We start from the raw sequence: 27,461 nt of genomic DNA on the forward strand, positions 1-27,461 counted from the left end.
TCGAAAATAAACAATTAGAAAAAAAAAATCATTCGAATCGTACTTTAGAAACTAAAATTTATCTATACTTTTTGGAATATTTTAAAATATCATATTAGGATAATTATGTTAGAAATTCTGAGTTCGACGAACCCAAAAATTATTACCATGTAAGAGAATAGGTTTTTTAACTTTTTTGTGGAAAACGCTCAGTAACTACTGTACGAGTACATTTATGTATAATAATAAAACAAAAAATAGTGTCTCATAGTGTGTGTTCCTGCCAGTGAGTAAGGCTGCCAGAGCTCAACGAGGGTGCGGGGTGCTGACGACGGGAGGACTTACGGAACTAATTTGTTCCGTCTATTGTCCTTTGAGTCGTCGGCAACCCAAACCCTCTTTTGAACTTGTACACTCCTTTTTGCTGTGCACACACAGCAAAGGGGTGTGTACAAGTTTCTAATGGGGCGGCAACGCGCATGCGACACTCTTTGAGTTGCAGGCGTCCATAGGTTACGGTGACCGCTTTCCATCAGGCGGACCGTATGCTTGTTTGCCACCGACGTAGTATTAAAAAAAAAAAAAAGAAAAAGTCCTGGATTCGAACCCAGTACTTCCATGCAAATCATGCGATAACACGTATTTACCGCAAGGCTATTTAAACAAGCTGTCGCCGCGTGAAATTATTGACTAGAAGGAATACAAAAACACTGTTTGTATGTGTGAGTGGTACTTAAAAATAGTGTAAAATAGTAAATTTATCTACATTAAGGGGATTAACGTTACAATGAGAAGTTGAATGTATGTTGTAATACGTCAATTTTAATATTAAATGTTCGCGAAGCATAATTGAAAGTATATAAATGCCTGTACGACTCCACAAAAAAAATAACACCGGTAATTTGCAGATTAACGCCATCTAACGCAGCCTTCGGGTAACCTAGGCGAGCCACCTTAAACAAAAATAATAAAAAGCTGTTCACCTCTTATCATTCTTCACAACCATGTCACATATATTTTATTTTTACTTAATACTTTCAAATGATTTTAGTAACACCATACGAATCATTATCAAAACTGTATTTCGAAGTTAAAATCAAAAACGGTACAACTACCATACGCCAAAAACGTACTTATATATTGATATCGTTTACACTCGATTTATTTCCAATAAAGCCTAAAAAAGGTTGGCAACTCCTTGTTTATCATATGCCGGTCTTGCCTTTCTCTTTTATGCCGGACTTTCTGAGTAGGCACAATTTCTAAGTTACATATTTCAGAACATAAAACTAGAAATTGAGCGCGTTTTGAGTAAATTAATAGTACTAGTCAGAAAGAACGGTTATTAAATGACTACGTTACATATACAATATACAAATATTCCGACTGCTTCTATTTTATTTTAATTTTTTGCGGAACCATGTTGAACTCGATGTTCGAGTTCGAAACACAAATCAAGATTATTTTTAACTAGTGTTCGTCCTAGGGATACGTATTGAAGACCAATTGTTTGAGGATGAAAAACTGGTATACCTTCGGAGGTGTGAGAGGCGTAGATATATAAACACAAAAGTTATAGTCAATAGACGGTCTTTCCGGGTAGACGGTCTTCTCCACACTGACCTTACACCTTATACGAGTTATACATATTTCAAGCACAGATCGACATTATATGTGACTCAGGCTTCGACAACCCTTCCTTATTCAAAAAACAGAGCACTATGATATTGATAAGACACGTCGTTTAGAGTGTCGGACACGCTCATCATAGATATCAACAGTAATCCAATGGCCAGTTTCAACATCAACTTAACAACACATCACATCAGTTATACACTAAGCTCGCAATCCCGTCAATTTTCTAGCAGGGCTTCGAGCGGTCGGTGGAGGTAGAATACCAAGTACCAACTTCATCCCGCTGCGACCAAGACGACGAGGGAGTCATCGTCGTGGACTCTGAGGAGGACGACGAGCGCTGCTCCGGCACCATGTACAGGGTACGATCTTATCATGATACAATTAGAATTACCTATGTTGACCGTGATTACCTTTTAGATTTTTGTCGAGTTCCTGATATAGCTGAGTCGAAATATTCGGACCTCGGCTAAAAATCAAAAAGGTAATCACGGTCTACATGGTTAATGGAGTTCATAACAGTAGCTAGTTTGTTTCAATTCATTTCTGTTTTTTTGAAATATTTTTTTGATAATCTCATTTGACCGATGAACACGGTTGGCGATACGGTCTGCGCGATTGCTGTGGCGATTTAAAAAAAAACCGGCCTAGTGCGAATCGGACTCCCACCGAGGGTTTCGTACAAACTTTCAATATTTAGTTAAATCATCAATCTTATTCATATAACTCAAAAAACTTGACTAAATCCCTCAAGATTCAATTTTCCACAGCCATAACAACTATAACAAGTAATATTTAATTTACAATTTTATTATAAGACAACGTCCAAAGAAATTCAATAGTTTACGACATGTAGGACAAATGCGATGTACGAAATGAGCCTCGTCGTCCGATTCCTTGCGGTATATCCCGGTCAACATAAGTCTTAATGAAAATAACCGCGAATTATTCCTAACTCTTGTTAAAATCGGCGGAGGAACACTAGCTTTCAACGTCGCGCCATTACGATTTGACTAGAGATGCAACGAATAGTTGTTTGGCCGAATACCGGATACCGAATATTCGGCCCAACTATCGGCCGAATATTCGGACAGGAGAAATTTACCTACAATACCTACAATTTAAGCAGGGAGCGGGCGCGTCGTGCAGGTTTTGACTTGTTTGGTAGTGAACTCCGTTTAGAACTGACGCGGAGTCCGTTTTTGTTTAAATGTTTATATTTTTAATAACAAAGGGCTATGATTATAAGTATTATAACATTTAATTTTTTTACCCCAAAATCATTCAATCAAAAATAGCACATCCGGTATCCGGCCGGATCGTACGTCACTATCCGGTATCCGGCCGAATATTAAAATAAGGGCCGAATAGGCCGGATACCGAATAGTAACCGAATATTCGGTGCATCTCTAGATTTGATTTTCGCTGCCCTCATTTTATAGGCTTGTCTATGTTAACTCAAAATTACTTTCGACAATCACCTCTAGAATTGAAATACATATTATAACATTTGACCAACAAAGATTTCAATTTACATGCGCACCTACAATCCAGTATGAACATTCCGACACAGTTCACGATGAAAATGCGTGCCGCCACTGCCGCCCAAAATAGATGTTGCGTTCAAAGGGTTTAATTTTTGTTTAAAATTTTAACTCCACTTACCTCTTGCATATGTACGTATAAACCATTTTGCACTATCGTGTCAGTTAATCTATTGCCGATCCTAAAGATATATTGCATCATTTTGATTGTCCATCTCATTTGTTGTACGGTCGCAGGAAGGCGAAGAGGACGAGGAGGATATGGAGGAGGAGCAGGAGGTGGAGGCCGGTGAGGAGGAGGAGGAGGTGGAGGAGGGCGCCGACGGCGACGCCGGCGCGGCGCACCAGGTACACGATACTCCATTACTGGTTTGTTTCCCAAGAGGCCCGAGTGCATGCTCATATTGGGCGGGCAGCGGGACGAGTCGTGCATGTCAAACTATTGAAGCTCATACCACAGAATATATAATAGTACAAGTACAGAAGGCCCACTGCTTTGATGTTCACGAAATGCCGCCATTTTAAATGCCTACAAAATTTTTACAAAGAAACCAGCCGCACGTGCGCAGCGTCGGGTGATAGGGTTGCCTATGGATTAAAACGAATTAATTACTCAGATAAAATTTTATACTATTATATTTAAGTCTTGGGTACTTTCTAGGTATATATACAGTATTTTGGTTTAAGTTCCAACTTTGAACTTTTCCGTGGGACTTAATCTAGATCTGTGTAAGAATGTCCTATGGTACATATATTATTTTATTCATGATGTCTATTTAACTAAGCATTGTTAGCCATTCCACACGCGGACATCGCATTTGAACCTTAAAAAAAAACTCGCGGCGTAAAATAACAATAGAAAGTGCGAACGTGCGTTCCGTGAGAACGCGCGCCACCCCTGATTAGGCCGCGAACTCGCGGCCGCCGGAATGTACTTCTAGCACGGCGATAGAATCGCGGAGTGAGCCGCCCCTGCTCATACGAGTGTCCTGGGTGGACGCAAGCGAGTCCGCCCCGGCCCCGCTGCTCGCCCCGCCGAACCGAATGCTCCGAGCGAAAGATATGAAACGATACGAACTTTACATTTTGGTGCCGTGACCGGGATGAAAGATAGTCTGTCTATCTCTATTTTTTAACCCCCGACGCTAAAACGCCGGGGTGTTATAAGTTTGACGTGTCTGTCTGTGTGTGTGTCTGTCTGCGGCATCGTAGCTCCCGAACGGATGAACCGATTTCGATTTTTTGTTTTGTTTGAAAGCTGAGTTAGTCGGGAGTGTTCTTAGCCATATTTCATAAAAATCGGTCCACTGTCGCGGTCGGGAGTTTTTTCGAAATTTTCGCCTCGAGCGGCGCTCTCGCTTGATCAAAATGCTAGTTAACACTTTCGCTACCAAGAACCCGACTGTCGGGTACACCGCTCGTAGAAGCGTAGCCGATTACATGGGTTTCCCCGTATGTAGCGAAAATGTCGTAGCGCCGCGTAGAGCCCGGTTTCGAAAGTGTTAATCATCGGTAAAGATGTACAATGTACATTGCCTAATGATAAGTATATTTTCTGTAAGATTATTCCGATTGTAAATTAGTTGTCGGTACAGGAGTCGCCCGCGCAGTCGCCGATGGGCGGGTCGGAGGGCGAGCTGAGCGGCGCCGGCGCCGGGGAGCCCGACTCCGAGCCCGCGCCGCAGGGGCCGCAGATCGAGGCCATCAGCAGCGGCACCGAAGGTACCTATACTTTGGCTCGGAACATTATGTTATACCGAGAGATGAGTAGTTGAGTCTGTCTGAGAAAGAGATTATTTCAGTTTTATTACTGGCAATCTAGAGGTAATTTTCATTTTTCAAAAAACGTAGTCTCAACTTTCTCAAGTGGTAAGTATTTAAAAATAATTGTATAGTTTACTAATGTTTATATTATGCATTTTGTTTAATAGCCAGCGGAGCCCTGTCGCTTGGTGGCAGCGGCGGTGACGACGGCGACGATAGTATCGTCCCCTCCACTCCTACCCTCTACGTGCCGAGAAGAAACGATGGGTAAGCCGAACTTGTTACATTTTCTTATATTCGTTTCAATGTATACTTTTGAACTTTTATGACGTGATTATTGAAGTTAAAATGCTTAATTAAAATTACAAATGGGAATTAATTGAGTTAAACTTTGTTTTTAATTCAAACTTAGACCATTCAAGGGCGGCATCGTCCCCGTGGTCTCGGAGCAGATTAGCTAAATCCGCACCAGCCTGTCGAACCGCGCGCACTCGGTCCTGATCACCCGCTTGAACGTTTTGTGCACTAGGGATGTCAACTTGTCGACACACAACACTCACGATATTGGGGTTTTCAACCGGCGATATTTGTTTATTTTTACATTTAATATTAGAATAGAGAATTGAGGAAAAAATTGAGAAGTCGACTCGACTCGACGTCGAATAAGGTCGACGTATCAGAGTATATTACAAAAAAAAATCCTACATTTGCTTATCGAGTATTTTTTGTCGTCCATCGTTCAGGTTCGGCGAGGCGGTAGTGTCTCCGCTGGGCGCGGGCGGCGCGGCGCACGGGGCGGGCTCGGGCGCGGGCGCGGGGGGCGCGCGCTTCACGTTCGCGGAGGCGGGCGCCGCCTCGCACCACGACACGCACGCCGACCTCGCCTCCGCGCTGCCGCCGCCGCACCCGCACCCGCACCCCCACCCCCACCCCGCGCCCAGCCCCGCCATCTCCGACTCCAGTAAGTCTACCTCTCCTTTATGGCCGCTGTACACATGTGGCCAACGGTTCCACCAACCCTTGGTGGAACCCCTTGGCCACAAGCGTGTAGGGGGCTACTTGGCCGAATGTTGCCAGTTGGCGCCAGCTCTGGCCGGCCAACCGACTGGTGTCGATTTTTTGTCCACACATCAAAAGATCTTGGTGCACATGGCCAACTGTGTTCACACGTTGGCGCCTCATTCGGTTTGTCGTCATCCGTCAGAGAGGACAGTAGTGAAAGATTTACGAAAATAATAAGTTTATCTATGCCAATTAATAGTGTTGATTTTAGAAAATAAAATACCCTTGCAAATATTTAATAATATTGCCTAAAAAAGATAAATGTGCTTATCAGAATATTCAAAAAATTGTTAATATTTCAGATAATTTAATTTTATTATGAGGTTATTATTTATTAATTAAATTTTGCTGACAACGTAATTGACCTAGAATTACCTATAGAATAGAATAGAATAGAATTTCTTTATTTGCCAGAATACGTATGGTACAGGATGATAACAGGTTTTTAAAGTATCAGTATTCAGTCGAAAACACGACATGCAAATAATTGACAATATTACAATATGAAAACTTTACAACAATAATACCAAACTTATAAATTAAAACAAGATAATATGGTTGGTGGGTTTTTTACATAATAAAAAGGCATCCACTTATATAAAAAAAAATGCAACTGTCAAAACGTTATTAATACTAGTCGTTAAAATTAAAAAATATACAAAATGGAAGTCATGAATTAATAATTAAGAATTATAAAAGTTAAATGTCAAGAAACGTACACAATGTGAAATATACTACTTGTTTAATAATTTATGTTCCAAAAATTCCCTTACACTATAAAAGCAACTAGCCTTTTCCATTCTACGTCCATCCATTTTTTATGAAGAACCAATGCCAAGTGATTGGTTCGCCTATGTGTAAACAGCGACTCTTATCTTGGCCAAGGGGCTGCTCCAAGGGTAAGACCCCATGTATACAGCGGCCTTTACAACTTCCTTCCCGACTACTTTTGGGCCGGTTGCATCAAACCATCTATCATCGTCAAAGCGTTCGTAAAATTTTATTGTATGGGAAATTCCATAGACATCTGCTGCGTAACGATGATGTGTCTGTCAAATGAGGTCGATGCAACTGACCCTTAGTCCGATGCGATGAACGCCGCTCGAGTCGTGCACCGTTCTAGTGGACGGGGCTACATCACTACAGCCACAGAATAAATAACTACGACAGAAAGCTCACTGTGTAACACGACCCCTGTTACGGCTTAGCTACGACATTGGTCTAAGCGCGGCAGCGGTGAGCGGCGGACATACATTGGAGCGAGACACAGCGATGGGACTTTTCATTCGCACGTATGGCTGGGCCGTTAGGTATGCCGACGGAGCCTAAATTTTCTCTCTATTTCGCGAGTCTGTCCTACACCGGCACACGTAAAACACTACTAGTCAAGTAATATACCAACTTTTCTTGTGATTTCGACAGATCGAAAGGTCTGTAGACCCCTAGTTAGATATAAAATGTTAATTTCAAACCAGCAATAACGTAAATGAAATTTATATATTTATTATGATAGTTTATTGAATCTTTACAAATGAATTATTACAATAATTATTGTGTTACAGCCGAAAGACGAAAAGATTGTGTAAATCACATAATAAAAACCGAGGACAAAATGTTACAACTCGACCATTTAGTGGACAATGTCTCGGATCGTTTTATTATAAATGTAACTGATGATGATGATGAAGATGACTTTGAGCTTGGAAATGAATAATATTTTATAATAAAGACTACTCATTGTCGGACAACATATTTTTTTTACTTACTGGTTCGGATACCTTTTTATGCTATAAAACTAGTGGGTAAAAAGCTAAAAACGCATTTTATCCATCCACTACCTCGAAAACCGAAGAAACCAAAATGTTTACCTTGTATTTAAAAGTAACATTCGTATTTTTCTGATTTAAACTAGTCTGTTATTTGTGCTTTACAACTTGTCGATATATTGTTATCGACATATACCCTTCACTATTTTTATTTCACTGTTCCTGGTAACATTTCATCTGTCAGTCATTTGTCAATTTAGTCCGCAGAATTGTGAATTTTAGTTTAGTCACCAATATTGACGATGACTGCATGCACTTGTATCAGTGCAATGACATAGCAAAATTACGGCTTGATACTGTGCTATCAACCTCGCTTGCAAAACTACCCCTCAAATACCATTAAAGTTCGGCCACACATGCGCGTTTTGAGAACGTAGCGTCAGCGGAGCGCAATGATAGCGATAGCTGGCGTTGCGCCCAGTGGACGCTGGTGGGTCAATCCGCGGCAAGAGTATCATGAGTCACGATTTTATGGCATGTTCCATTTATTCACGACTCAAGTTCAAGTGATAATCTATCTCTAAATACGTGTTACTTTCCCGATGTATGCAATAGATCCTTTAATTTGCAGCTGTAGTTCAAATAAACACGCAATGAAGTCGTGACTCACGTTACTTTTACGTGGATTCACCTGGTGGGAACTAAAGAGCGCGGATAGCGAGCATAATGCGCGCGCTTTCCGCTACGCTATGAAAACGCTTTATTTATTTAATCTTTATTGCACAAATAAAAACGCAAGGCATTCTCTACCAGTCAACCATTAGGCAAAGCAGAAAAGTTGTAGGCGGTGCAAACCGTGATTAAAACAAGACAATTAGGTACTTTTAGGACACAATAATACAACCATAAATAATATTATAAATGGAAAGGTGTGTGTCTGTTTATTTGTCCGTCTTTCACGACAAAACGGAGCGACGAATTGAAGAGATCTTTTAAGTGGAGATAGTTAAGGGATAGAGAGTGACATAGGCAACTTTTTGTCTCTTTCTAACCCTTCCCTAAAATGGGTCGTGAAAGTTTGTATGGAGCATTCTTCTTCTCGAATTTAACGCGAGCGAAGCCGCGGGCAAAAGCTAGTAATATAAAAACATACACAAAATACATACATAATATTAATACAAATACATGTACATAATATGAAATCAGATCTTTATGTGTGCCGGCTTTAAAGGATAGCATATACCAGATTTTTTTAACTTATACGCCCGTGGCCGAGTAGTCTAATGTTAGGGACATTAGCCGCAAAAGTTAGCTAGCTTACTCTGAAGTCTGATCCAATTCCTACACCCACAGGTGAACTTAGTGACTTTATTTCTAATATACATATTTACGCACACATTGAACGCTAATGAATGTTACAGGATCGGAAGGCAATGAGAGTCGCGAGTGGGAAGAATCTCGCGTAGAGGAGGAAGCGGCAGCTGTCAGCTCTCAGGGCAGCGAGCCGTCGTCTCCACACCAGGTTAGTAAATAGCCGGAATTCATAATAAAATTGATTTTGAGCCACACCACAAGCCTTCAGAAAGTGGTCATATACTTTTCACTGTTCACTCGAAATTCAAACACGCGCACAAGAGGACACAACATAAAACTTGTAACAACAAAGCACAAAACAAATATCGGTAAAAACTTCATTACAAACAGAATAGTGCAAGCTTGGAACAAATTACCCTCTGAAGTTGTGAACTCTACCAGTGTTAATCAATTTAAAAATAGACAAACTATCTAAGTAGTGAAATCGTGCAAAGTGAACTATGATTTAGACGTACCAGCATCAGCTGCCTGTCTAAAACGAAATAATAATAATACTTGGAAATATCGACTTTTACCACCATGGCCGAATGGCCACGGGGCATAGGCTTCTCCGGTAAACAGATAACGCTGGTTCGACTTCAATTCTAGCCTTGTCTAGGTCAGAATCGCTATATCTTCAACAACGCAAATGCAACAAAGTGTTATTCGGGTTGTTTGTATCTGAAATTTTGATAAAGTGGTCCTTATTGCACATGAAGCATAGGGATTCTTCCGTAATGGAAGTATTTATAAAGTTACAACCACTTGCATGTGGATCTTAAGGATGCTGGTGGAATTTTCTGACATCTTTTTGTCGTATTTTACTGCTCTATATATCTAGATGAGTCGTGAATGGCACTCAACAGGCACCAGAGCTTACAATGAATGGACAAGCAAACTGATATTATATCACCTCACGTGGCGCTTCAAGGGACCGCCTGAAATAGCATAACACATTCGTGAGTTTCCGTGATAATACGAAAGAAAAACATTTCGAACTATATCTGAACATTTATTCGAAGATTTTTTTTCTGTCGTGGCAACACATGCGGTTTTTCGTATACGGCTGTAGGTATAAGGTCAGTGACACATTTGTCCTAACCTTAGTTTGTCCCTCATTATCATATCATCAATGTAATCAAATGTATTTATGTAGAATGAATTAGTTTTTTTGTATAAATAATTAATAACATGTACAAAGATAATAATCGATCGCGATATTTACGTCCACTGCGTTTATTTCCTTTATCACGGTTTTTCTACTTCCTGTTTCATATCCACATCTTATTCCGATATTATTTATAAACAACTGTGAATGTGTTTGTACCTAACTAATGTAATGTTCCAATTTCGTTAACGAGTGAAAGACAGAAAGATACTTCATTATCATTAGCTACTAATGCTTAATTTATTCGCCATTGTGTGATCACAACGTGTCTGAGCAAATAAAAATAAAGTAATGACTGATAAGAATCATGCTATCGAGCAATTATGCGCATGTTGATATTATTAAACAATCATGTTGATCATCAACGTTAAAATAGGTTAGCAAACAATATACTGCCCACGCGACATGTCACCTTCCACACATTTTGTGGAGGGCCAAGTTATTGCAGTTTACTAGTTTTAAAAAACATAGTCTGGAATCGATAGTTTAGGCGGTCAATCAATAGCGTTTTGAATTTCAGGTCGTTTGTTAATCGTGGTGGTGCGTCTTATCCAATCAGTGATCAAGCCAATAAATGTACCTACAGAAAAGTACGAGCAAAACTCACGATAAATAAATGACGTCAGTTCGATGTTATTCTAATATCAATGTAAATTTGAATTGGCTTGTTGGTCTCACCTAAATTTATCCATAAAATGTGATATATTTACACATTGCTGAACTTCCAGAACACAAATAAAAAGAAACCTGTTTATTATATCAATAGCTACTAAAATTTTATAGGTAAGAGATTTCCTCCCTGGTTTTTGAAGATAGAGCAATGATTTTTTCAACACAGATTGTTATTATTTTTATCTGTGTCGGACCGTTTTGATTTTTTTGATGCTTTTTAAAGACTCTAGAGCCAATCAAAAATTTCCAAAAACGGCCTTTTTCATTGTGGCGCAAAAAAAGGTGTGATAGGTACTCAAGATTGGTAACAATTAACCAAAAAAGCTAAACGGTCCGACATAGATTATTTCATTGTTATTCAGATTCTCAAATTTCGTTCCGATTGATTAAGTTTTGAAGGACGAAAGAGTCGAGAACGGAACCTAGATTTTAAAGATTTTTTTTGAAATATGTTTTGACTGAGTTGTTCTTAATGGACAATTTTTTTTCGATAAATCTAGTTAATAACACTGTATATTTAACTAAAATTCCCAAGTTGAAAGGGGGGCTCCTTTCCATTTTAGCATTTTCGCTACCGTAACCTCTTAATGTCTACTATAATAACGCGTTGCGTATATCTATCACTCTTCCATATTACATTAGCAGTAGCGGTACTAGCGGTACATTCGCTAAGTAGCATAAACGATTGTGATGTTGGCTACGCATCCTTGCCATTACTAATCGTCATATCAACGTGCACTAGCAGTCTCCGCTTGAGCGACTGTTTATCATAATGGCCGTTCATTACTGAATGATACGTTTGAAAAAATTACATTTCATAATAGAAATCGCTTGTGATAATTTGCTAGTAATTTGTGCCCATGTAATCGGTTTAAACTTGAATGTATATTGCTCCGCCGGATGGCGATTTCACCAGCACGCAGCTGCTAGCTGGCGCATTTAGGTGATTATTAATAATTAGGTAATTTTGATTCTCGTGTGTTCTCCAAACAATGTAAATGTTGAAACTTGCTGTTGATTAGCAGAAAGTTAAGAAAATACATAAATACATACAATCACGCATGTATCTCATAAAGGGGTAGGCAGAGCATATGAAACTACTCAAGTTTCATTGCATTGTTTCATTAAGAAAACAAATGTCACCAATACGCTATACTTCCTACATTACTTATTTTTGTCGTTAAATATAAATCATGTAAGAATTTTAAGATAATTATTCGGTAAAACAAATTGCCATTATCTCTAAACTACTAGTATGCGCCTGTTTCCCGGAGGGGTAGGCAGGAGACCATGGATTTCCATTTGCTACTTGCTTTTGACTAGAAAGAAGCATCACTGAATAGTTTTTTTAAGCTGTTGATAGTGTTGATATCTAATATTGTCTTCGGTTACCGCGATAGTTACTAATGAAATAAAACTATGGAAACGGATTAAATCGCGTATAATGAATTAAATGAATTTACAATTCATCTCCAAAATGCATTCATGCAAAATGCATGCATTCATCATCAAAATGCGGGAGTGTACAGGCTAGATTCTGAGTGCGGTCTGTCATATGTGGGGCAGACGAAACGAAGTATTTCCACACGGGTGAAGGAACACATTAGCGGATGTCAAGCACCGTCGGCAAAAGTCTGCAGTCTCTGAACATGTCATGGATACAGTCAATCATGCTATAAAAGTTTGATAAGCCTCTGGCTCTTGCTAAGTAGAAGCGGTATATACCCAGAATGTTGCGCGAGACCATTGAGATCAAGAAACATCCAAACTTTAATAGAGAAGATGGCTTTACTTTACCACCGGCTTGGGATCCAGTAGTTACATCTGATAATCGAACAAGCACGACGAAGACTGTGAGGCATTTGTGTTGTATGGTGTTGGACATTTGCAGTTTGTTTTTTGTCAATTTTGTGTAGATTAATTGTTTAATTGTTTTTTAACATAGTAATGGTAAATTTTTTGAATATTGTATAACTAGCTTTATTAATAGTGTGTGAACCTTCCTTAGAAATCTATATTATTTATGGACATGGTTCGGTAATATTTCTTGTATTTGGGTAGCTTTTGCACATTGTAATATTTCCAGTCACCCGTTGACCACGAATGCTGTAAAGTGTTCGAAACGTCGGGATGAATTGTAAATTCATTATACGCGATTTAATCCGTTTCCATAGTTTTATTTCTGTTGATATCTATATATATTAATTCTAATAAGGTCTAGTTACCCTTCGGGTTGGAAGGTCAGATGGCAGTCGCTTTCGTAAAAACTAGTGCCTACGCCAAATCTTGGGATTAGTTGTCAAAGCGGACCCCAGGCTCCGATGAGCTGTGGCAAATGCCGGGATAACGCAAGGAGGATGATGATGATCTATTACTATATACTGAACCTATGAACTATGCAAAAATAAGGTACGTCAGCTACCGGAGAGCTCTCTAACCAGTACAAACTCAGTCACCGTGACCGACACAGGCCAGCCTAGGATAGGATCATGAATATCATGATAAAATAATGAAATGCGAAAGTAACAAATATCCTACATGTTATATCTATCAAGTTGTCTACCGAATTTAATTAACATTCATAATGAAGGCCTCTTTAAACACCTACACCAGGCAGGTAATTATGGTCGCGCGATAAATGATAAAATAGCAGGCCGTCCCTATCGCACCATTTGTAAGTGCGATAGGGACGGCCCGATGTTTTATCATCTATCGCGCGACCATGATTGCCCTACAGCTGTATAAACGCTGAAATGTCTGTAAACATACGTAAGACATACATACATACCAGTTTCAATTTGTAACTCGATACACAATCAAGAACGGCGTTCGTTCCGCTCGGTTGACATACCATTGTACTGCAGTTTGTTGTTGTACTGCCATGACTTGCACTCTTGTCTATAAAGGAATATATTATGCATTAGTTACATTACCTTTATTTTTGACCGAATGGGAATACATTTACGCAAGATACGTGGTGGTCGCCGTTTCTTTCTCCTTTCCTAGCGAAACGGGGAGAACTTGGCCCTACTCACTAAACCCACTCCGGTGTTTCACCCTCTTTGCCGTTCGTGAGGGCACGCTGGGAATGCTGGGATCGAAGTTGTTATATGCACTGCATTATCGATACAGTTGTTCTTGTGACTTCTAAAGCCCCATTTAGATGGTACGAGTTTCTCGCCTCGAACGTACGATTATCGAAGTACGAGAAAAAATATCGTATCATGTAAACTATGCGTACGATATCGCACGGGAGGAGGCGATAATTTCATTTCATTTCATTTCTTTATTTATTTAATATTTACACAGCATTACAGTTAGGACTAATACACTGTTAAACGATAAAATGACATACTATAAGTACGTAAAACTAAAAATAAAATTAAAACACTTTAAAAACACTAGACTCCCTCTTATCCATCAATCGCCTCGCCCTTGATGTCTGTATGTCTCCGTGTAAACAAAACACGTATGCGAGAATCGTATACGAGTTTATGCGCTACTAAGTCGAAATGAATTCTCTTTACCTAGAAACAAAAATCATGTAAATCATATTTTTATATTTATAGCTAACTCTCAGTGACTGCTAAAACCAAAAATAAATTAGGGTTATCATTATCAATATTATAGAGTTATGTTTACGGGCATTTTACCCCATACAGGGAATAATGCTACGTTTAAAATAAATCTTATCTATATTCTATGTTCAATTATATCCTAAACCTAATCGCAAGTATCGCAACCAAGATTTTATTAGCTAGTTAACGCTACGGTCGAATTCATTATAATTACATAATTATTACGATTTTTATACTGACGGCTTAAAAACGTATACGGTTATGATCGGCGAGTCATGCATTATGTTATGTATAGCACTAATAGTAATTAAAATGTTGAAAAAACCCCCGACCGCGACATAGTAGACCGATTTTCATGAAACATGGCTAAGAACACTCCCGACTAACTCAGCTTTCAGACAAAAAAAAACTAAATCTAAATCGGTTCAACCGCTCGGGAGCTACGATGCCACAGACAGACAGACACGTCAAACTTATAACACCCCGTCGTTTTTGCGGTTAATAAAAATGAATGATTTATGGAAAAACATCCGATGGACTTTATCCTGGATTAAGCTGAAATATTTTTACACTACTTTCTGCTCGAAGATAAAACCTCTCCACCATGAGAGATTTAGTGAGGAGCGGCTTGATCCTCCTCCCTAACGGCTTGCGCCCAAGCTTTTTTTAAATTGGAAATAGTTTAGCGAAAAGGATCCATCATTTGAAAAATTTCCATTGAAATGAACGACTCTTCAGAAAGTTCAAATTAAATTGACAGATTTTGTAGAGAAACCATAATTCTTTTCTATAAACTAAGAACGTCTCGATTGGGCTATCCTTTTCCTTAAACGAAGTCAAGTTCCAAAAACTCGAAATTTGCTGTGGCGTAATTGTATTTCTTTCAAGTTAGCTCTTTATTGTATGTACAAAAAGCAAAAAGTGTTGTCACTTCTACCTCTAATTGCAGAGTATGCTGGTTCGATTCCAGCCTCAGGCACTAGAGGCCTTGGTCACTTTTTCTTTCAATATCTGGGCGACCGAGCTTCGCTCGGTTCTATTTTAATATATCCCATCTTTAGATAAAAAAAAACTCTTATAAATACAAAACAAAAAAGACAAAAAACAAAAACTTAATTTCTGGCCGGGATTCGAAACCCTGACACCTACGATCTATCTGCGTACATTAGACCGACCTCGTACGACTGAGCTAAGCGGAATCGATGCGCGCGCGGCGAAATTAAGGACCATATTTTACGTTTACAAACGCGAAAGAAAAACTCATGAAAACTCGAAAATTCGCGTTTTCCGGGATCTAAGGCTACGCTAGATCGATTTTTCACCCCCGAAAACCCCCACATAACAATATTCAGCGAAATCGTTAGAGCTGTTTCCGAGATCGTCGGTATATATAAATAAATAAATATACAAGAATTGCTCGTTTAATAGTTAAGATATGTGTAATTTATTTCGATTTTAGTGTTGTCACTGTTGCTGTGATACAATAAATCCAATAAGTACACAATCTACTATACTCTGTCAACCAAGTTTGTCAGTAAATAAGAACAAAGAAAACTATATGCATCCTTTTCTTTACGGTGCTAGAGAAAAGGATACCTATAGTTTTCTTAGTTCTTATTTACTGACAGACTTATTTGACAGAATATATTTAAGTTGACCTTATATACATGGTTCTCCCAGGTTGCAGAAGAGGGACGCGAGGCGGAGGCGAGCGCGCCAGCGGGAGCGCCGCGCCGCGGGCCGCCGCCGCGCGCGCTTTCGCCGCACCAGCGCTGGATGCGAGCCGCCGGTACGTACCACACTACCCCTGCTTGTACACCATCATGACGTTCATCTTCTATTAGCCGGGTTCACACAGAGCGAGCAACATCGCGAGGCATTTCCCACACCACGGCTAACAGACAGTGTAGAGTGTGGAGAGTCGTCTGGGGACTGTCCAAGTGTCCACTTTGGCCGTGTGCCGCGCTAAGAAATTGCCTCACGACAGTCGCCACGCTGCTCGCCCTGTGTGAACCTGGCTATTCACATTCACTTTGCGAAATTCAAATTGTCTATGGCATGTCATCTCTTTGAAAATTTGGTGTAGTTTTCTGAAAAAAAAAAGTTTTATAATAATTTCGTGTTTCTGGCAATTTTAATGAATGATCTTTCTTTTGGAAGGGTGTCTAACAGTTAAAGTGTAAATGCAACTAAATTCACAGTTTTCCTTTTTATTCAAAAATATCCTAAAGATTTTAACTACATACAAAGCATTTAGAAAAAGGCACAGCTAGATCTCCTCCATGCCACTCGCACGGTACATTTTATCAAAGGCTTTACAATTCCCAATCTTAATAAAATTTGAATTATTTCAGACAGCGAAAGCGGACCTAGAGGCCGCGGCATGAGGCCGCGAGGAAGACCTTCGCGGAGGGCCCACTATAGATATTAAGAATAACATATTCAATATTCATTTTCACATTTCTCCCACATATTCATAACTATTTTCCTAATAATAAGTCAGGTATTCGTTCCACAAACGTTGTTGTGGACATAATAGATATGATTGTTTTGCTATTAGTGTGAGTATCCTGATAATAGCCAGGATGAGTAAGTGAGTGAATGAGTGAATAAATGTGGATGGCCTATTGTTTAAATGTCACCTATAAAGATTTACTGTCATAATATATCGTTTATGTGTTTTGAAACCGAACAAGAAACAAAACTAAATGAATCTGCCTATAACCCTTTCTCTGGGCATAAATACTTGGCTTTACGTCATATCGTATATATGAGCCGCGCAGTGAAAGAGTTATTGCCTGATTATGTTGGCATATGTTTTGACAAAATATGGTATGGTACCTATTATAGTAGTTCTAAGGAGTAATATAAAGACTAGAGCATTGCGAAATTTCTCAAATTTGTTTCCAAGTGATACTTAATGTAATGGTTCATGACGCGGTTATAATTTTTTATTGTAATTTATAATATATAAAGATTTCAGACGTTCCTTTATTAAATGTAAAGTTTTTTTCTGTAAGACATGTATCGTTTTATTAAGTGCAGGAAACTTTAGTCTTGTAAAAATGAGGAGCTGTAGTGGTTCATGGTGAGTAACCACCTCCAGAATGTGACATTTAAATTCATAAAATTAGTATTTCATTAGATTTATGTATCCAATTAAAAACATTTATGATAAATAAGTCATTATTATAAAGTTAAAGAAAGCAATTCCATTTGTAATAATTTCCTTATAATTTACCAATAAAAAACTGAAAGTTCATGGATTTTTCATTACTTACCCTCTATTGGGGTCGAGAAAATTGATTATGTAGCCGTTGCAACTCAAATTATTTCAAGTGAAGTAACACTTCAATGTAGAATGAACTATGTAAACTACTAATGAATCAATTTCCTAGACCGTACCTACACAAGTGAAAATAATTTGTTATCGGAGCGCGGTCAACGCATAGTCTAGGCGTCCGTGTCCTTGGTATGCCTACGATAACAAGCGTAAGATAATCGTATGCGGTGGCAAATTTTACTATGCTATGATTCGAAAGATCTATAAAAACCGGTCAAGAGCGTGTCGGGTCACGCTCAATGTAGGGTTCCGTAGTTTTCCGTATTTTTTACAAAAACTGTTCAACCTATCATGTTCAAAATAATTTTCCTAGAAAGTCTTTATAATGTTTTACCTTTGTGATTTTTTTCATATTTTTTAAACTTATGGTTCGAAAGTTAGAGGCGGGGGGGACGCAATTTTTTTAACTTTTGGAGCGATTATTTCCGAAAATATTAACAATATCAACAAATTATTTTAGTAAACCCCTATTCATTTTTTAATACATAGCCAACAATATATCACACGTTAGGGCTCATCCATAAATTACGTCACATGTTAAGGGGGAGGGAGGGGGTCGACGAAGTGTGACAAGGGGGGGGGAGGGGTCCTAAATTTCGTGACGTCGCATTTCAAAATCTATCATAATCTAAGGGTTTAAGGGGACACGATTTTTAAACTGTTACTTTATGTGAAAACCTCATAAACATATGTATACAAATACAGGATGTTCGATAACCGGATGAAAAGCCAAAAGTAGGCGATAATCTAGGCCATTTAGAACATTCTCTAGCTATAAATGTCTTGGACAAAATTTGATTCGTCGTTTTTTTAAATTTATCGATGAAAACTCCAAAAGTTCAGACTAAATCAATAAGCGTACTCTTGTTACTATAAAGTTGTTTAGGTTTTATTTTGTACTGTAAAATGTCTATCGTATACCATAAAATAAACATGAAACATCTGTGTCTAAAGAAAATCAAACTACAGCGATTTAAAAATTGAATAACATAAAAAAAAAATATTTGCGTGATTACTTAGGTCGAAAAAAAAACTAAAATTTGTCTAAGCCATGTATAGCTAAAAATGTTCTAAATGGCCGAGACTATCACCTATTTTCGGCTTTGCATCTGGTTATAAATTAATATAAGATACCAATTGTTTTGTCAACCGATTCAGAATGTGGAATCTTGAGCGTTGCGGGGGTTTCAAGGCACGTAGGTTAAACAAATTCACACACACACACACACCAACACGTGGAAAATATTAACTGCAAAAAGTGCAAAACATCAAACAAAGTAGTTTGATTCATATTTTTTTTTAATTTAAGAGTCAAAATCATCATTTAAACGTTTTTTCTACCAGCCACAGCCAGCTGTGGACATCAAGTTAAAATTTCTATGAAATTGCTTTGTAGATAAAATGAAACTTTGTCATTCGTTTTTGAAGTATCAAGAGAGCCTTTACCTGTTGGTGTGGTGAAGAGTAATTTAAGTGCATAAATGGAAATAACATTGATTTCTAACCGCTATTTTCATTCAATAATTTCTACGTGTAAATTTGCAAAATGTGTCATGTGACGTCACGTGAGAGGGGGGAGTCTATCAAATGCAATCAAATGTGACCAGCTGTGACAAGAAGGGGGGGGGGGGTCAAAAATCACGATTTTAGGGTACCCTAATTAAACATTTTGTTCCACTTTTTATTTTTGCACTTTGTCGGCGTGATTGATATACATATTGGCACCAAATCTCAGCTTTCTAGTGCTAACGGTCACAGATGATCCGCGGACGGACGGACCGACAGACATGGCGAAACTATTTAAAGAGTTCCTAGTTGACTACGGAACCCTAAAAATGAACAGTTATTGTTACAAAATAAGGCAAAGTTGTTATTTTCCCCTCCTATATTTGACTGGATTGAGACACAAAACCTGACGATTAAAAAAAAATAGCCTTGCTACGTTCGTGGTTTTTGGAAATATACTTTTGAGCGTTGCGAGTGCTTCAACCCACGAAATTGTAGTCATCGTAAAAACATTTCTACTGAATGAAACATGTATTTTCACCATACCAACTGGTAAAAGGATTTTTCCCTTCACTATCTCGGAAACACGTGTTTTGTCCTTTAATACCAGCCGGTAAAAACGCATTTTATCCACTAGTGGGTAAAGTAATTTGACCTTGAATAAAGTCAAATTAACAGCTTTAAAATTGATAAAAGCAGGTGAATCTAGTAATAAAGATGATTTACCACCTGTGGAACTACTGGAAGCAGTGATAAACGCATTTTTTGATAAACGCGTTATTTGTTATACAAGGGGGCAAAGTTGTATTTTAACGCCGATTGTGGAATTGAAAAACGAGCAAGTGAAAGGATTCTATAGTTGAACCACGAGCGAAGCGAGTGGTTCGAGAATAGAATCCTGAACTTGCGAGTTTTTTAACACACGAAGTAAAGGTTATAACAAATAAACTTAATACTTAAATAAATAAAAAACGTCTTATTTACTATATTGCGTCCGGAATTCAGGAGGACGTTTGGTTCTTCATTTTTGGCTTTTAATGTTTTTGAGGGTAGATGTGCATATTTATTTTAAAGGGGAATAGATTCATTGTATTTGTAATAGTACATTACATCAGAGGCCGGGAAAATGAGGATTTCCGGCCAAGTGGGTATATATAGGCCGGCCGGATAGGGATACGAGGCCGGGAATCCGTTTTCACGCCGAGGCATGTATAGTGCTTTTCTCAAACATACAATGAAATAAAAAAAAATGCTCTAAAGGACAATATTTTATAAAAAAAAGTTACTTTGCAGGCCTAGGCCTAAAAAATAATATGAAATCCCTTTACAGTCCTCTCGAGTTGTTGCGCCCAAAAAGCGATACTTTCCAGCCCATTTTAAGGAACGTAAAGACAATATTTCATTGCATGTTTGAGAAAATAATATTGAGATCCGGCCAAGCAATAGATGTCGAAGTTGAACCATAAGTGGAAATTTGTCGTACAGTCAGCAACTAAGCTGTGAATACAAAGCCATAAATATGTTTTCCCCACACTAGCTCGGAAACACGTGTTTTGTCCTTTAACACCAGCGGGTAAAAACGCATTTTATCCACTAGTGGGTAAAGTAATTTGACCTTGAATAAAGTCAAATTAACTGCTTTAAAATTGATAAAAGTAGGTGAATCTAGTAATAGAGATGATTTACCACCTGTGGAACTACTGGAAGCAGTGATAAACGCATTTTTTGCGTTATAGTTTCCTCGCTATAGTGAGGGGAAAAGTTTTGTGTTACACTCGGGTGCAAATGTATTTTACTTCTCGTGTGTTAAAAAACTCGCAAGTTCAGGATTCTATTCTCGAACCACTCGCTTCGCTCGTGGTTCAACTATAGAATCCTTTCACTTGCTCGTTTTTAAATTTCACACTCGGCGTTAAAATACAACTTTGCCCCCTTGTATAACAAATAACTATTACACACCTTAATGTACAGGACATCTGTATATATAATTTTGGCACTTTGGCGGTAATCATAACTCTGTTGCTGACAGTACCATGCGCGGATCCAGGAACCTTTACCACGTGACCCCCCCCCCCGCCCCGGCACACGAAGCTGGATCCGCGCTTGGACAGTAGATATGTAGGTCAGAAATTTATAGTCCAAGAGTTCCTCTATGTGTTTATTCAGGATTATACATTTTCAGACCCTTTCTAAGCTGGTGGTGTAAAAGTATGGAAATGTATCCTTACCAAGGTTTTAATTACCTACATGCAGCATATATTATGTGAATGTCATGTGAATGTGTAGTAATTTGATTACGACTTTTTTTATGTCTCATGAATCATGATAGTCATGATTTTCAAGTAAACATTCAAAATTTTATTTTCAGCAGGGAAACAATTCAGGTTATTTGATGTAAATTTACTACTATAGGTTAGATGAATTTATTAACTAGAACTTATCAAAGTCAACTTTTAATTAGAGGCTCTAGAGCTCTATGTAACATGTGTAGCAGGTACCTAGTTAGGTATGTGGTTGTATTTTCAGGTCTTTTTCTCAAATGATATAAAATACAAGTACCTCATCATAAAGTTATATTTCAAGTAGTAAAAGGGATATTATAAAATGAGTAACAATATTAGTTTTTTTGGGTTTTTATTATTATAGACAAATAATTACAAATAACTAAACCAAACAAAGAGATTGAATCAATGCATCATTATATTTTACCCATATTTTGTGTATTCTATAATTATAACAGTATAAAACGCAAACTTGTGTCTGGAATTAGCAAATAAATCAATATCACCTTTAACACATAATACAAGAATATTAACTAAGCCTTAAAACTAGGTTTCACCATATGGTCAAATAATTCTACACATAATATTTTAATAATTAGGTATACATTTAAGAATAGGACATTATGAAATTTAAGCATATTTGCCATATACGTTTTCATCAGAGAATGCTATGTACAGGAAGAAGTCTTCGTCGTGATGTTCTTGGTAAAGTGAGCCCATGGTCGCAGAGGTGGGAGGGATAACGTTGTTGACAAAGAAAAATAGCGCGTCCTCCGGCCGAAGGTGAATGCGTTTCCTGATCAGGAAATAGAACTGGCCGACGGTCAAATCAGAGGGCACCAAATACTTTTTCTTGTCCAGGTCTCCCAAACGTGCCTTCGGGGCTTTCTCGACGATCACAGGCACACGATCCGGATATTTTCTGCGTATTTTCTCGCCCTCGGTCTTCCTTTTCTCAAAAGAATGCTCTTCCTTGTATTGGAATTTCATTTTGGAGTATTAGCACTATAATTTCCAAAAGATTCACAACAAAGCCAAATTCGATATTGCGACTTGTTTTTTGTTTTTTGTCTTTACAGGCAATGACGCAATCAGCTGATATGACAACGACGCGACTACGACGCTACTCTAGCTCGCTTCGATTCGATTTAATTTTATCATGAAGTTGCCAGATAAAGAAAAACATTTACCACTCAAAAAATAAGAGATGACAAGTTCCTTTTGTCTCACCAATTTTTTTTGTTTAAATGGCTTTACAACAGGCGTTGCATAAAATTAAAATATTCTGATATTGTGCACGATAACTGAAGTTTGGAAAGCGCATCAAGTTCTAGGAAATATATAACCTCGCAACACTGTAATTTCTACTACAGATAAACGCAAAACCCAAAGAGAAATATATCACTAAAACCGGTGATACTGAAAGATAATTCTTATGTTGGTAGACTTGTGTTTATTTGCAAAAGTTAGTATACTGCTAAGAAGATACCGCGCACACGGGCAACTGTTGCCGGCAACTGTTGCGCGCAACTGATTAGTATCTTCTTAGTAGTTTGTGAACTGATGTCGCGTCCATGGGCTAGTATGAAAGTGCGCACACGAAGCGACGCAACTTTTCATACAAATACGTAAGTCGCCGAGCAACTTTGTCGCCCGTGGGCGCGCACCCTTAGAAATATTAAACATTACTTTGTTTGCATACCTATCTATACACTCGCTTTTTTATTGATATACTATCGTTAAATAATTATAAAGAATGTATACTTGCAAGTGTATTTAACCCCTAATAAACAATAATCGAGGAAAAAAAAACTTTTGTCTATGGTAAGTTAGCAAGCGGGCAACGGCAACGGGCAAGCCTTGTCGATTTGCTAAAGCGTTGCTTTGCTTGTCTGCCTTGATTTTATTAAAAACGGCGTGGGTTTAGCTTCATAGGGCATTTTAATCATATATTACATTTGATTCACTTTAAATATGCGCAAACGTAAATCCCTAAAGAAAGACGAAGATTCCGAGGGCTCTGAGCCCGCAGGTGAGCCTGAAGAATTTCAAGACTCGGGAGAAGATTGGACGCCGGATGCCGACTCAGTAAGTTGATAATGTAACATGAAATATTGTATTTATTATTTAAATACAATGCTTCCACTATTGTGATTATTGATTATGAAATTTCGCGCATCTTATTTCATGCGCCTTTAATTAAAACGAATATTTGATTTTTGTATATGATGGTAGATGGTACAAACAGTAACTGCTTAGGTTAGGTTTGATGCTGTATTCGTAATTTCAAGCATTTACAGTATTATGTTTTGAGCAATATTAAATAGTTACTCTGAATTGTATGTATTGTTTTTCACATTTGTTTGACCGTATCCGTAAAACGCGCCAACAGCTCGTGTTGGAACCCAGAATTTTCTTTGGCGCTTTGAATGTCGAAATAATACATATATATATATATATATATATATATATATATATATATATATATATACGAACTATAACGATATTACTGGAGTTCTTAGTAAAATCATTTTTTGTGTTCATACACAACACAGTTTGTATACATTGTTCTGCATAATCTATATTTTAATCTTTGTTCTGGTTGGACACAGAATGAACAACCAGGCGGGCGTCCCGGTCGCAAGCGGTCGTCTAAAGGACCATCACTGAACAATTCAAAGAAAAAACGCAAGGATGAATCCTCAGAAGAAAGCGAAGGTGAAGGAGAAGAGGATGAGGAAGGAGAAGGTGAAGAGGACGAGGGGGAATTGGATGAAGAGGAGGGCTCAGAGGATGAGAAGAATGGATCTGATGGAAACAAGTCTGATTCCAGCCAATCTAAGGATGTACCAAAGCACTTCCATGTAAGATCATTGTTTTCATAGCCATTCAGGTTTAGTGGTCATAATTTATTATGTCATCTAATTATTATATCTTGTTTTTCAGTCTGGAAACTTTGTACTGTTGAAATCTGATGTCAAGTGGGACGGAGACACGGTAACATCAAAACTGGATGAGTTGAATTTGTGGAAAATTGATGGAAAAGCACTTCTACAGAAATTTATCCCCATGGAGTCCAGCGGGAAGATTTTGCACAAGTGTACTTGTGTGGTAAGTATTTCATTTATATAAAATCATTATTGCTAACAAATAAGATTGAATCTTTGAGTTACTTTGTAATTTTATTCATTATTTGTTTATAATAGTTAAAATTTGTGTTTAATTTTTCAGTATTCAGGATGGAATGTGGACAACCGTGACAATTACTACCCTATTACCGAAATATTGGACAGGAATCCACGCACTGATTCTAAGGAAATATGTGTAGCTTTAGATCTAAATGATCTTATCAAGGTTCGAGACAAGTAGATTCCTGGTGTTTTTTTTACTTAATTCAACTAACTAGATAAGAGGAAATAAATTAATAAGAGATAAGAATTCTTTGGCACTTCATTCCAGTTTACTTTTGTGTAATTCAAACATTTTATAACAAATGGGGATTAAAATGAATGTTCAATAAAGTAAATCTTAAAAATTGGTCTTTTATTTCCATCTGTCAACAGTGTATGTTTTACCCCAGTACTTCTTATTTTTAGAAAGAGGTGTGACATGTAATGGAACTTCTACATTCAACTTCTCTCAGCATAAACTTATTTTTCCCCTCACTAACTCGGAAACACGTGTTTTGTCCTTTAATACCAGCGGGTAAAAACGCATTTTATCCACTAGTGGGTAAAGTAATTTGACCTTGAATAAAGTCAAATTAACTGCTTTAAAATTGATAAAAGTAGGTGAATCTAGTAATAAAGATGATTTACCACCTGTGGAACTACTGGAAGCAGTGATAAACGCATTTTTTGCGTTGTAGTTTCCTCGCTATAGTGAGGGGAAAAGTTTTGTGTTACACTCGGGTGCAAATGTATTTTACTTCTCGTGTGTTAAAAAACTCGGAAGTTCAGGATTCTATTCTCGAACCACTCGCTTCGCTCGTGGTTCAACTATAGAATCCTTTCACTTGCTCGTTTCTCAATTCCACACTCGGCGTTAAAATACAACTTTGCCCCCTTGTATAACAAATAACTATTGCATGTCACAGTGTGCATCAGCCAATGTAATATAAATATAAGAGAAGTATCATTATAAGAATAAGACATTTATTTGCTAGAATACTTTTAACTAAGGTACTGATGTTCTTAAAACTAAGTATTTATTAATTATACGAAATATATAACTAATATTAAAAAAATAAAATCTACACATTCAACAACAAAATAATAAACTTCATTCCATTATTAAATACATAAATAAAAAAGTGTGTCAAAGACTAATATAATTAAAAGAATTATTCAACTTTACTTATAATTATTCTAAATCACAATTATGTTTCAATTTGTTTTAAAATTATAATAGGGAACTTGACTGTTCTTAAAATAATAGTACATTACGATACAAGTGCGTAAAAAAGGAAGCTCGAAACGAGTGGCGATAAATTAAAACACGACTGAAGGGAATGTTTTAAATCGACACGAGTTACGGATTTCTTATCGCAAGAGTATCGTACGACGTTTTTCAGTACAGATGGTGCTTTTTTTACGCACTAGTGCGAGAAGTGGTTCATTATATGCCAGGTCGAAACTTCGGAGGGCCATCTGTACTGAAATACGTCGTACGATACACGTGCGAAAAGGAAATTCGTAACTCTTGTCGATTTAAAACAATCTCCACTGGTTTCGTACTTCCTTTTTTACGCACTTGTATCATAATGTACTATTATACACTCGGGTGCAAAGAAATCGGACGGACCACCCCAGCATTTTTAATTTTTTTTCCATTTCTGTAAAATGTGAGCCAAGCCAAGGCTCAAGAGCTCAGTCACAGGGATCCATCATTTAATCTATTGCTTCCAGTTTCATGTGAGGGCATGTCCGTGGCCCTCGAGCTCCGGTATGGGGGTTTATCATTTAAACCACTGCTTCCAGCTACATTTGCTTTATTACATTGATTGCTTCAATTACAGTGTCAAATAATAATCAGGAATATAACATTAATCATCTACTATCAGTACTATCAGTAGTCACAATCCGTACAAAAACTCTTATGGCCCCTGTACACACATGGCCAACGGTTCCACCAGCCCTTTGTGAAACCCCTTGGCCAAGATAAGAGCCGCTGTTTACACATTGGCGAACCAATCACTTGGCATTGGCTCTTCATGAAAGATGGACGTGTAATGAAAAAATCTAGGAAATTCTTGGTCATAGACGTTGTCAGAAAAAAAAATATTAAAAAATAATAACCCCGTAGTAAAATTAAATTATTTGCAATATTAACAATTTTTTGAATATTCTGATAAGAACATTTATCTTTTTTAGGAAATACATTAAACATTTGCAAGGTTATTTTATTTCCTAAAATCTACACTATTATTGGCATAGATAAACTTATTATTTTCGTAAATATATCACTACTGTCCTCTCTGACGGCTGACGACCAACTGAATGAAGCGCCAACGTGTAAACGCAGTTGGCCATTGGCGCCAAGATCCTTTGATGTGTGGACAAAAAACCGACACGAATCGGTTGGCCGGCAAGCGCAAGCGCCAACTGCCAACTTACGGCCAAGTAGCCCTCTACACACATGGCCAAGGGGGCTGGTGGAACTGTTGGCCATGTGTGTACAGCGGCCATTATAACCTAAAAAGTGAAGTGCCGCCAAATCTGACGTTTACTGTTGACATTCGTTAAGCCCATGCACAGATGAGCTACGATCAGTATAAGGCTATATATACAGAATGTTATTCATTGTGATG

General features: G+C 37.9%; 3 protein-coding genes across 3 annotated transcripts in view; 2 read left to right on the top strand and 1 right to left on the bottom strand.

Annotated features, from left to right (window-relative positions):
• The window catches only part of LOC125231642 (nucleoprotein TPR-like), a 35,036-nt gene extending 17,253 nt beyond the window's left edge, over nucleotides 1-17,783 (top strand). The window contains 8 exon segments of the mRNA XM_048137124.1: nucleotides 1,845-1,976; nucleotides 3,396-3,506; nucleotides 4,754-4,880; nucleotides 5,090-5,189; nucleotides 5,666-5,883; nucleotides 9,172-9,272; nucleotides 16,202-16,310; nucleotides 16,876-17,783. Of these exon segments, the coding sequence (XP_047993081.1) occupies nucleotides 1,845-1,976; nucleotides 3,396-3,506; nucleotides 4,754-4,880; nucleotides 5,090-5,189; nucleotides 5,666-5,883; nucleotides 9,172-9,272; nucleotides 16,202-16,310; nucleotides 16,876-16,952 (975 nt within the window). The 3' untranslated portion in view covers nucleotides 16,953-17,783.
• A 4,204-nt stretch (nucleotides 17,784-21,987) lies between these two features.
• LOC125231775 (gamma-aminobutyric acid receptor-associated protein) lies at nucleotides 21,988-22,798 on the bottom strand. The gene has a single exon (XM_048137345.1). It carries the CDS (start codon nucleotides 22,640-22,642, stop codon nucleotides 22,283-22,285), a length of 360 nt encoding a protein of 119 aa, XP_047993302.1. The 5' UTR covers nucleotides 22,643-22,798; the 3' UTR covers nucleotides 21,988-22,282.
• Nucleotides 22,799-23,485: 687 nt separating this feature from the next.
• Nucleotides 23,486-25,187, top strand: LOC125231881 (transcription elongation factor spt5-like). The gene is made up of 4 exons (XM_048137474.1): nucleotides 23,486-23,740; nucleotides 24,265-24,516; nucleotides 24,599-24,763; nucleotides 24,884-25,187. Exons 1-4 carry the CDS (start codon nucleotides 23,627-23,629, stop codon nucleotides 25,019-25,021), a joined length of 669 nt encoding a protein of 222 aa, XP_047993431.1. The 5' UTR covers nucleotides 23,486-23,626; the 3' UTR covers nucleotides 25,022-25,187.
• The last annotated feature ends 2,274 nt before the right edge of the window (nucleotides 25,188-27,461 follow it).

Source organism: Leguminivora glycinivorella, chromosome 12, assembly GCF_023078275.1.
Source record: "Leguminivora glycinivorella isolate SPB_JAAS2020 chromosome 12, LegGlyc_1.1, whole genome shotgun sequence".
Lineage (NCBI taxonomy): Eukaryota > Metazoa > Arthropoda > Insecta > Lepidoptera > Tortricidae > Leguminivora > Leguminivora glycinivorella.

Bases quoted from the DNA above. Each gene is read 5' to 3' on its own strand.
- LOC125231775 (XM_048137345.1), bottom strand. From the start codon at position 22,642: ATGAAATTCCAATACAAGGAAGAGCATTCTTTTGAGAAAAGGAAGACC.
- LOC125231881 (XM_048137474.1), top strand. From the start codon at position 23,627: ATGCGCAAACGTAAATCCCTAAAGAAAGACGAAGATTCCGAGGGCTCT. The intron at 24,517-24,598 runs GTAAGATCATTG...CTTGTTTTTCAG, and splicing joins ATGTACCAAAGCACTTCCAT to TCTGGAAACTTTGTACTGTT. The intron at 24,764-24,883 runs GTAAGTATTTCA...TTAATTTTTCAG, and splicing joins TGCACAAGTGTACTTGTGTG to TATTCAGGATGGAATGTGGA.